This window comes from Dermochelys coriacea, chromosome 2, assembly GCF_009764565.3.
Source record: "Dermochelys coriacea isolate rDerCor1 chromosome 2, rDerCor1.pri.v4, whole genome shotgun sequence".
Classification (NCBI taxonomy): Eukaryota; Metazoa; Chordata; order Testudines; family Dermochelyidae; genus Dermochelys; species Dermochelys coriacea.
Window position 1 is genome coordinate 183,107,027 of NC_050069.1, and position 12,044 is coordinate 183,119,070.

The following is a 12,044-nucleotide window of genomic DNA, read 5'->3' on the forward strand; positions in this document are numbered from 1 at the left end:
ATTTTGTACCCTGCAATGATTGTGTCCCATTGATTGTCCTCACTCCACCAGTTTCCGTGATGCCTATTATATCAATAGCCTCCTTTAACACGAGGCACGCTAGTTCACCCATCTTATTATTTAGACTTCTAGCATTTGTGTACAAGCACTTTAAAAACTTGTCACTGTTTATTTGTCTGCCCTTTTCTGATGTGTCAGATTCTTCATGTGAATGTTTCTTATCTGATCTAGCCCATACTTTATCCTCTTCCATCCCCTCCTCCTGCCTAAAACCTAGAGAATCTCTATCAATAGACTCTCCTCTAGGAGAAGTCTGTCCGATCCATGTGCGCCTCTGCAGCAATTGGCTTTCCCCCATCTCTTAGTTTAAAAACTGCTCTGCAACCTTTTTAATGTTAAGTGCCAGCAGTCTGGATCCACTTTGGTTTAGGTGGAACCCATCCTTCCTGTATAGGCTCCCCCCCAAAAAAAGTTGCCCCAGTTTCTAATAAATCTAAACCCCTCCTCTCTACACCATCGTCTCATCCACGCATGGAGACTCTGAAGCTCTGCCTGCCTACCTTGCCCTGTGTGTGGAACTGGAAGCATTTCTGAGAATGCCACCATAGAGGTCCTGGATTTCAGTCTCTTTCCTAGCAGCCTAAATTTGGCCTGCAGGACGTCTCCTTACCCTTCCCTATGTCATTGGTACCTACATGTACCACGAGCACTGGCTCCTCTCTAGCACTACACATAAGTCTATCTCAGTGGTTCCCAAACTTGTTCTGCTGCTTGTGCAGGGAAAGCCCCTGGCAGGCCGCGCTGGTTTGTTTACCTGCCGCAGTGGCAGGTTCGGCTGATCGTGGCTCCCAGTGGCCGCGGTTCGCTACTCCAGGCCAATGGGAGCTGCTGGAAGTGGCAGCCAATACGTCCCTCGGCCTATGCCACTTCCAGCAGCTCCCATTGGCCTGGAGCAGCGAACCGTGGCCACTGGGAGCCGTGATTGACTGAACCTGCGGACGCGGCAGGTAAACTAGCACGGCGCATCAGGGGCTTTCCCTGCACAAGTGGCGGAACAAGTTTGGGAACCACTGATCTATCTAGATGCCTCGAGAGAGATCTGCAACCTTTGCACCAGGCAGGCAAGTCACCATACAGTTCTCCTAGTCATCACAAACCAGCTATCTATGTTTCTAATGATTGAATCTCCCATTACTAACATCTGCCTTTTCCGAATGACTGGAGTTCCCTCCCGCAGAGAGGTAACCTCAGTGCGAGAGGATACCCCAACATCATCTGGAAGGAGGGTCCCAACTATGGGAAGGTTTCCCTTTGACTGCTCTCCTTCTCTGGACCTTTTATCCTCCCTAACAGCGCAGGAGCTGTCTGACCAAAGGTGGGACAAATCTACAGTGTCATGGAAAGCCTCATCAACATACCTCTCTGCCTCCCTTAGCTCCTCCAGTTCCACCACCCTGGCCTCCAAAACCTATACACGGTCTCTGAGGCCAGGAGCGCCTTGTACCGAATGCGCACATATGCCACCCGCCCACAGGGCAGGTAATCCTACATACTACACTGAGTGCAATAAACAGGATAGCCCCCACTCTGCTGCTGGGCTTCTGCCTGCATTCTCTCCTACAGCTACCTAGGTAACGATAGGGTTTTTGTTTTAAGTTATAAGAAGCTTTGATTATAGTTTAGTTTAAAGGTTTTAAAGAATGGCAAGTGTACCTTGCGCCCTTTCCAACTCCCTCTTGAAACTCCCTGTTAGCGGTCCCTGGTCGCAAAGCTCCCTGGTCACTTGCTCACTGCTTTATAAAGCCCTGGTCTTCTTGATAGCCCCGCCCCCTGACTAAGGATTAGCCTTCCTGGTCTGCCACTAACCTGCTATGCGAACATCATAGGTTTCCTAACTGCTCTGCTCCAGTTTGTCCATTCATAAAAATGGTAGTAATGCTTACTTATTTCACCAGTGTATTGCAAAGCTCGGTTAATATTGTCAAAGTGCTTAGAGATCCTTGGACAAAAGTGCGAAGTGCAGTGTATTTTTGTGGTAGCACCTGCTGAGGAAAGGTAGAGCCTGCAGGCTTTTCGGTTTTTCACAGGTTTTGCTGGATGCTTCAATGTCACTGATAATTTACTTTTAGTACTGTCTCATAGTTGTATCTGCTCTAATGGTTAAATTACTGCCAATATATGTGTTTTCGGAGATATACAACTATAAGAAACTGTTTGTTTATTGATGGTGCATTATAAGCATGTGTCTTCATGTTACCTTGAGTGGATTTAAAACACTAGTGTTGCCCACAAGCACTGGGCTGGAATTTGAGCACTGTAATTTGCTGCACATCTGAAGCCTCCATAAACTAGGAGAGTTATAAAGGCAGGGGTTTAAAGCTGATGTTAGAAAATTATATGATACACAGGTTAAGATAAGGGTGTCTGTACATCTGGGTATAGTGCTTAAATTATCCACAAATACTTTGTTTGTTTTAAAAGTCATAAAATATATATAGTGCATAATCAGCAATAACCCAAAATTAGGTGGTTAAATTTAACAATACAGATTAGCATATTAGCAAAAACAGCGAGGAGTCCTTCTGGCACCTTAGAGACTAACAAATTTATTTGGGCATAAGCTCCATGCATCCGATGAAGTGGGTTCTAGCTCACAAAAGCTTATGCCCAAATAAATTTGTTAGCCTCTAAGGTGCCACAAGGACTTCTCATTGTTTTTGCTGATACGGACTAACACGGCTACCACTCTGAAACCTGTCACCAGTTTAGATATTAGCATCCAAGTATTCGGGTACATACTCATTAAAAATTGTACAGAGAGTTGGTTGTGGAAAGCAAAATATATCCAATACTACATGGAATACAAAAAGTGCCAGTGCTTAGATGCTAGCAAAATTTAACACTTCAGGTTATTTTAATTGTATACTGAACTCCTACCCAGAAATTTGACAATTGACTTGTTGACTCAGGAGTGTTACACTAATTGACTGTTAAGTTTGGGTCCCAGAGCCTCTAACCAGTTGTTAAACTCTGAGTAGGCATGTCGATAACATGCCAGCTGCAGTTTTAGGGGGTGGAGAATACTGCTGGGTTCATGTCTTTCAGATTCAGCTCTCTGCCTTAGATGTGTGAAGTCGGGTGTGAGTGCTGCTACAGGCAGAGATACAAGGAAAGCTAATTGCTAGCTCAGAAGCTCTGATTCCACGAGGGGAGAACTACTGCTGCTGGAGTACAAACTGACAGGATCATGACAGAACCAAGCAGTAGAAAAGAAGGATTTAAAAAATGCCGGAGTGCCACTTTCAGCATTGATGGCTTTAGCTTTACAATTGGTGAGGCTTTTTGTTTTAATTCTTGGTTTTATTTCCTTCCCTCCCTTTTCTTCCAGCTTTCTTTGTATATTAGGCACAGTATAAGGAGACCGTTTATCCACCAGCAATGCTTTTTGAAATGCATAGATGTCCTGTAACTTTTTCGCTTTGCTTTGTATCCAGCTGTTTCCTTTATTTTCCTCTGTCGAAGAAATTTGCCTTTGACTAGTAGCTGCTCTAAACCCTTTTATCTGTATTTTTGGAATAGTTTAATTAAAAGATTTGCACAACTTTTGTTTTGGAGTCTTATCTCAGGAAAGCCTGTGTTTTAGGATTACATGTTTCTAACTTGCTTGATGCATTTCCTTCCAACAAGTCCAGTAACATAAGCACTGGGAGTGTGGGGGTTTGTTTGTTTGTTTTTTTTATTATTTCTCTGCTCATCTAGTAGGCTTTCAAAAACTTATGACCATGTGTTATTTTCTAGTTAAAGTAGAAACATATAATCTCTTTTTTTTTAATTTAAAAAGAAAAAAATGCTAGATTTGGAAAGTGCATCAGGAGAGGTTTTAATTTCTAGGGCCATGTTTGTTCCTGGTGCAGTTGTTTACATAAGGAATGGGTTTGCTGCTTGGTGTTCATTATGCTGGCAGGAGAGAAAAAGTGAGCCTTCTCAAAGCTACAGGTGTCTGCAGATTTTTTTTTTCTTTGTGAGGCTTGCTGTGCAAAGGTTAGGCGTGCTGCATAATCTGAACAGGCTGTTCTTTCAAAATTTTACATCTCACTGGGCTGCATTATGCAAATCCCTGTATATCTCAAAAAGAAAACAAGCCACCATGCTGATTTTATTTTTCTTTGTAATCCAAGTGGGAATTTTGGATAATTTATGTGGAAGAAACCATCACTTTATGTATATCTTTTAGAAATTGACTCAAATTCTGCTCTCTTGCACTAGTGAAGTCAGTGGAATTTTATTCTGGATTTACATCGGTGTAACTGAGTGCAGAATTTCATTCTCTGACAGATGCAAACTTTTTGTTGGATGTGAGAACTTCTTCTCTCGTCTTCCAAGCCTCTGTCTTGAGTTGTAATGCCTTTTGCAACTGTTAAAACCTAAACTTTCTGGGAAAGCTATTTAAAGTTAGACTATGCACTGCAGGAAAATATTTTCATATAGCAGTATGTTAATGTTCATACAGCACTTTGAAGAGGAAAACTACAACACAAATATTATGCATTATTTTTATTTTACTTTAACTATGGAGAGGCAACCACACCTCCATAATAAAATTTCATCAAGATTCCATTATAAAGCCCTATTTAACACCTTGTATCTTTATGAATAAATAGTTATTTGGCATCACTTTGCATCACTCTGTGGCAGTTTGGGGGACTAGCATTCCCATGGTGCTGTTCTCTTTTGGGCCTAGGAAGGACACAGAACTAGCTTAGGCAACAAAGCATTTGTGTGTGTGTGTGCTTAATATTATTAATACATACTTAGCCAAAACAGAAATCTTGTTGGTTCTATTTGTCTGTTATTACAAGTTATGCTAGAGAAAACTGAACCAGATTTTGCATCAAAGGACCTGGATTTACAATTCCTACTTCTTGGGGTTTAAGGCAGTAGTCATGTTATCTCACAGATGTTTTCCTCAAGATTTATGCACAAACGGGTACCCAAGGAAAACAATTGACCATTTTCATGTTATCATACACTATAGTATGTAGAAATAATAAAATATGATAGGTATATTTCAAAAGGATCTGTGTGGTTTCACAAATGTGCACTGATTTGAGGTATGCATTTGTGATAATTTTGCAGATGTTCTTCCTAAGATTACTAGTACACAAAGGATTCTTGAGTGATCAAATATGTGTAAGTTTCTGTACTGAAGAGTGTGAATATTTCTTAGCGATTGCATGCCAACTAAAAACTGAGGAATGAGCTTAACATTAGTATTTCTTCCTTTTAATTGGAAAAAAATTCTGCCTTGGTATTTAGGTATTTAGGTTTTCAAAGAGTCTCAGTGATTCCTTGGAAATATGGAGCTCCCACAACTTTTTATTGGGGTTAATAGGAATTGTGGGAACTCAGTACTTTTGAGGATTAGGCACTAATACAGTAACAATATCAGGCTGAAAGCAGTCTGCAGAGCTGGAACTCTATGTAAAATGACATGCTATGCACATTTTAATCTGTCTATGCATCTAATTGCTGTCTTCCAGCTAGGAGATGACTTACTGTGTGGTTGTTTGCTTAATGATGGTTTACAATTAGACTTATTGTAGCTTTTATTGGAGAAGGGTTTGGGCCTAATATTGAAGATAAATTGTATGGGATTGGGGAAATGTCCTTTTTCCACAACTCTGTTCTTTGGCTCCAGACATTCATGCAACCCTCATAGCATCATCATTCTGGTGCTGGTCAGTGTCCTGTTCGTGCCATAGTGTTAATTAGAGCAAGTTCACGGCTGCTGTAATTTTCAGCCTGGTATCGGTGGCCCAAAGAAACAGTTCCAGCAGCTGGGAATATCAGGAAAGCAGAGACTCTGGCTATGCTGCTTTCTCCCAGCCACAGCTATTATGACTGGGGCTGTGAGGAGTCATGGTGTAGTGCTCTGCACCAGGTGGAGACTTCCTGAGTAGCCACTTAAATTGGGTTTATGGTCCCTTTGCACTAGTGGAGTTATTCAAAGGGACCATAGTGGGCCTATGAAACAAGTCCTGTGATTTCTATGGGACCATTCAGGATAATAAGTCTACCTAGTAGTGTTTGTTCTGAGACCTTTATTTGACTCCCCGTTCCATCTGGACGTTGCACAGTCTATGAAGTTTGTGCCTGGAGTGGGGCTATTAGATTTGAATTCTTCCAGAAAGATAAATTATCTCTGTAGCCAATTTTCCCATTCAGAAATAAACAAATCCAGAGTGCAAGTGAAAGTTTAAAAGACTAACGATGAAAACATGGTGCCTGTTTCTTGCCTTGCAACCATGTTTTGTCACTCTGGTGCATAGTGAGTGTAGAAAACTAGTATATCAGAATGCCAGTGTTTTGTATCTACTGTTTCATATCTATCTGGTCTAATTGACTAAACTAAACATGCAAGGAAATGAAAAATCAGACCCACTGTCCTTCAACTTGAGAAGATGGTAAACAAAAATGTCAACAAGATTATATTTTCCTTCTTTGTTCATCATTTTTTCTATGATTAAAAGCTAATTTTAACTCTGTGCTTTTCATATCCAGAAGCGTTTGAATAGCATTTTGTTTTAAGAATCCTAGCCACATAAGTCTAATGAATTTATTGTTGTAGAATACAGTTATAACGATTAGAAGTAACTAAATTGGTTGGGAATTCTACTGTAACTCAACATTGTTTAGGTACTGGGGGGGAACACTGACCTGAAATAAATGGTTTTACGAGTGTGATTCATAACAATGTTGTCCACCATTTATGAGATCTTGCAGCAAAGATTCTTTGAGCTCCACTGTCATTTAAAAAGGACACTGCCACCATTCTGCGTACTGAGCTCCAGTTAAAATAAATGGGAGCTTTGTGTCCAGATCAATGGTAGTTCAGTCTCTGGTCAATATTTGTTCAGAAGCTCCGTTTCCTCTGTGTCTTCAAAGTTTGATTTTCTGATTCATTGATTGAACCCCATTTTGATGTTAAATTTCAAGTGATGACCCAGGGAAGTGTATTTATGAAGTGCATACACAGACACAATGTTCTTATTAGGTCACTGCAGAAATTTACCTTGGTAATCTATTTTGTGCATTGGTTATATAAATATTGTGACTTGTGAAGATATGTGCACTGTTTATTTAAATCTGTCATATGACTCTAGGCAGGAGTGAGGCTGGAGAACTTTTAAGTAAAGGTTCTACAGTGAAACAGAGTGTGAGAGTGTAGCTTTATTAGAATAAGGAAAACTGCTTTACCCCTTTCAGAGTAGCAGCCGTGTTAGTCTGTATTCGCAAAAAGAAAAGGAGTACTTGTGGCACCTTAGAGACTAACACATTTATTAGAGCATAAGCTTTCGTGAGCTACAGCTCACTTCATCGGATGCATCAGATGAAGTGAGCTGTAGCTCACGAAAGCTTATGCTCTAATAAATTTGTTAGTCTCTAAGGTGCCACAAGTACTCCTTTTCTTTTTGCTTTACCCCTGAAGTTCCTTATTAGAGGAAAATGATTCTGTGTTTCTCTGACATTTTCACTTGACAGGCTCTTAGTAGAAGTTCCAATATTCAAACTAGCTGACCTGTATGGTTCACATTTTTATTCAAAGGGGGTTGTGGACAATCAAGCATCGAACAAGTGAGAAAGATATGAAGTTTGCACTGTACTTATTTTGCTGGTCAATTGAAAGACTGTCTTTACATTAGCTAGATAATAGTTGCTATTTATGTGTACTGTAACTTTAAATTTTTAGGAGTTCTTCTGATGGCAGCTGCCATTTTGTAATCTGATCAGATGCTGTCTGCTACAGAGGAAACACCCACACTGTACTTTTGGTCTGTTTTTTCTCTTAACGTAAAATAAATGTCAATCTGACTGACGATACGTAGTTTTTTACATACTGGAAATTCTAACAAGTATTGCCCACACATTCTTAGGAATAATTTTTTTCAATCTTTGGGGGGAAAAACAAGGGAATTGTAATATCACATTGACACCCCTGGGGAGAGGTGTAAGGAGCCTAAATTTATCTTTCCTGTAATGAGGTTGCATTTTTTTCATGATCGTCACAATGGGATTCCCTTCAGTTTCTTCAGAAGTGCAGTGCTATCTCCAGGAGCTCACTTGATCATCTGCAAAAGCTTTTAGAAGAGGTACTTTTGGTGGAAAACATCTTTGCAGTTGAGATGGTATGGGTGCCTCACCCCACATTTGGTCTGTGCTGTTCACATATACTTCTCTTCTCTTCTTTAAAGAGCCATGTTAGTGCATTAGGACGGCACCTGGAATCAGCACTGCACTTCTCAAATACAAGTAGATTACAAACGTCCCACTAACTATGCTATGCGTTAACCTAATTTAGTGGCTTTTCAGATTTTTTCCTTCTGTGGATTGCCGTGAAAGAAAATGATCACTCTTTGGTGACCAAGGTAAAATGTATTTCGTGGGCTGAGTCCATTTTCTAGTGGCGATATGTCCAATGTCAGGAAAAACAACATTATTGGTACCACTATTGGCAGAGAAGCTGAGGAACCTGAAGTACATTTCCACTCTGGAACTGGGGCTTCCAAGTCAGGACTGAATTCTAGTTTGGGGGTAGTGTGAAGAGACCTCCACTTGCATATGCATGAGCTGTTTCTGTTCTGCAGATAGAATACTTCAGTCACTGGAGATTTCAGTCAGCATATTTCACTAGTAGTAAGCTGTTCCATGGATTTTTAAAAAACCCTGTTCCAGTGATGCAACTAAAAGATTTGTGCTTACTACTGTTTTTTTTGATAGAGAAGAACTGATATTAGTAATTTTGATGTTTAGGTCAAGTATCTTGCCACCTGAACCAGTAGAACTGGGAATTCTAAGCATGATACTGTGATACTAACCTAGCTATGATACAAATTTATGTCTTTATTTTAATTATTTTATTAAATAATTTGTCACAATACTCTGAAACCAATACAGATACAATATGATATAAAGAAAGGAAAGACAATTGTAGAGAAAAGAAAACTGACAACAAATATATTGTATGCAGTGTTGTTGTAGCCATGTTGATTTCAAGGTATTAGAGACACAAGGTGGATGAGGTAATATCTTTTATTGGACTAACTTCTGTTGGTGATAGAGACAAGCTTTCAAGCTTACACCTAACTTCTCTACAGGTCTGGTTCAGGTTTTTACCAGACCTGAAGAAGAGCTCTGTGTACGCTCCAAAGCTTGTCTCTCTCATGAACAGAAGTTGGTCCAATAAAAGATATTACCTCACTCACCTTGTCTCTCTAACAAACTTTTTGTGGAATGAGAATCTAAAAAGGTGTAAGTTGCTATTAACTCCATTCCCAAAGTACAAAGCCAGACTCAAACCTGTCTGATATGTCTGTTTGCTATGCATGAAATTCACTTCACTTCCATGGATGTTCAGATCAGAATTATGTGGGTGAGGTGTAGACTTGTGTTGGCCCTCTACACAGTGGTGAATTGCACCCTGATGCAATAATAAGCGACCTGAATTCCTGTTATGATTCGCTCTTTTATATCTTTGCAGTTGTGGTTCCTACATGGGGAATAAATATTTGATAGTGGGCTCTTCAATCTCGCAGAGCACAGTGTAACACCATCCAATGGAGAGAAGGTGTAAATTTTTAAGAGTAGTTGCCTGTTGGAACAATTTTCCAAAGGTCATGGTGGATTCTCCATCATGGGCAATTTTTAAATTTAAGATTGGATGTTTTTCTAAAAGACAAGCTCTAGGAATTATTTTGGGGAAGCTCTATATACAGGAGGTCAGGCTAGATGATCACAATGGTCCCTTCTGGCCTGGGAATCTCTGAATCTATAAGGGATAGAGTTATGATGATTTACACCAACTGAGGACCTAGCTGCTTCTTGTACTAGACCACTTTGCCCCATGATATATATCTTGGCACACAATTAAAAAGTCAGTGTCCTGGGTTGACCTTGTATGTCAAAATAATTCTGAGGTGAAAGATCATTGCCAGTTCTGAGGCCAAACTCAGTGGAGTTGAAACGGGATCAGATTCGTGCTGTGGCACCTTAATATGGATCACTTCTAAAGTATTTTTTTTTCCTGTCAATTTCATTTCAACCAAATGCATCCGATGAAGTGAGCTGTAGCTCACGAAAGCTTATGCTCTAATAAATTTGTTAGTCTCTAAGGTGCCACAAGTACTCCTTTTCTTTTTGCGAATAGTATTTGAGCAAGAGATTGTGTGTACAACTCATACTGGCAGCAAAAGGGTTAATGAGAGTCTGAAGGCTCAATTAGACCACTTATCTATACCTGGAAGGGGTGTAGACTCAATTTGTTATCAGACCCTGCTGAGGAGGAGCTGATTGTCATCATAAAGGAAGAAATTCAGAAGAATAGTGAGGAGAGAGACTCAGGAAGTTGGAGATCTAGGAGAGAAGGGGTCTAGGGCAATGGCTCTCATCCTTTCCAGACTACTGTACCCATTTCAGGAATCTGATTTGTTTTGCATACCCCCAAGTTTCACCTCACTTAAAAACTATTTGCTTTCAAAATCAAACATAAAAATACAAAAGTCACAGTACCCTATTACTGAAAAATGTCTTTCTAATTTTTACCGTATAATTATCAAATAAATCAAGTGGAATATACATACTATACTTACTTTTCAGTGTATAATGTATATAGAGCAGTATAAACAAGTCATTTATGACATTTTAGTTTGTACTGACTTCACTAGTGCTTTTTATGTAGCCTGTTGTAAAATTAAGCAAATATCTAGGTATCAGTTGATGTACCCTCATGGAAGATCTGTGTGTACCCCCAAGCGTACATGAATCCCAGTTGAGAGCCCGCTCCCTCCTTTTGTGTGTGTGTGTGGGAAATATGGGGAAGCTACAGGAAGGTGCTAACTCTGTGGTGGGCCCTAAAACGGGAGCAAGGTTCCAGGTATGTAGCCCTATGGGTCAGTGTTCCAGAAGAGAACCCAGAGGGACTAAACTCAGGTCCAGGGTGGGTACCAGCGGCTGAAGTTCTTTGTTGTTTTGTTCGGGGGTGTTTGAGTTCTGTTGGGGAGAAACTCAGGAACCTGCTACTCTGAAAGAAGAGTGGGATTGAAGAGGAGCCTGGGAGGGGGAAGAGAGACTATGTGGATGACTAATAGTGTTGCTGGAAACTTTTTTTGGGATGTTACCCTGGAAGGGTTGAGACTACATGACCTCGGTGGAGGGACAAGTTGCTAGAAGACCGGAATCAAATTATGATTTATTTATCAAATAAATGATGAGACCTGCTTGAAAATACACTGTAGGAAAAGGATTTATGAGCAAAATATTCCTTTAACCTATAGAGTAATACTAATACCCAGTTCTTGGGTATACCACCCGTGTGGATCCTATAGTCAATAATCATAATTTTTTCACTATGGTATTCAGCTTTCTCAACATGTATAGATCACCAACAGGAGAATTTTGTCCCGAGGCCATGATCCTGCAATGGAATGTGCACACATGAATCCCCATTGAAGTCAATGGAGCTTTACTTAGGTGCAGTCATTCACAGTCCGCTGCAGGATTGGGGCCTCCTTTAACTGCCTAGCAAAGGTACATTCCACAATCAGTGGAGAATAACTCAATTTTTCTTTAAAAAATGTACATTGAAATTTTAACTGAGCAGAATTGCACTTTTGGGACACTGAATAGCTGGTGAAGAATAGGCTGTACCCTTGAGATTCATAGGTGGTGAAGCCTGTTGGCCTTATTGCAAGTCGCATTAAGGGCTAGCTCCATTAAAGTCAATGGTACTCTTACCACTGATTTCCTAGATAAGGAAGCTTCCACTTGGACTCAATATAACTTTGAATGTATTATTCTTTTCTTTATGCACACATGGTTCATGCCCAAATAAATAAAATTTTTGAGGAAAATATTAACTAAGAACTACCCCTCCAATTTTTATAAGTGAGATAATGTATATAATGGGCTGTTAATTTTCACTGCTGAGAGTGCTGAATAGGTAGAGAACAGATGAAAAATCTTCTTTCAATTTGCAATAGTTTGGGGTT

General features: G+C 40.1%; 1 protein-coding gene across 5 annotated transcripts in view; it reads left to right on the forward strand.

Moving 5' to 3' along the window:
- The window catches only part of PDE1C (phosphodiesterase 1C), a 541,496-nt gene that overhangs the window by 91,182 nt on the left and 438,270 nt on the right, over nucleotides 1-12,044 (forward strand). The window contains exon 1 of one of the 5 annotated variants that reach the window (XM_038392418.2): nucleotides 3,108-3,332. The exons of 3 other annotated variants lie outside the window; for them this stretch is intronic. In XM_038392418.2, coding sequence (XP_038248346.2) covers nucleotides 3,248-3,332 — 85 coding nt within the window. In that variant the 5' untranslated portion in view covers nucleotides 3,108-3,247. Of the gene's footprint in view, nucleotides 1-3,107; nucleotides 3,333-12,044 lie in introns of those variants that run through there. One more of the 5 variants, XM_043508791.1, reaches the window with a different exon arrangement.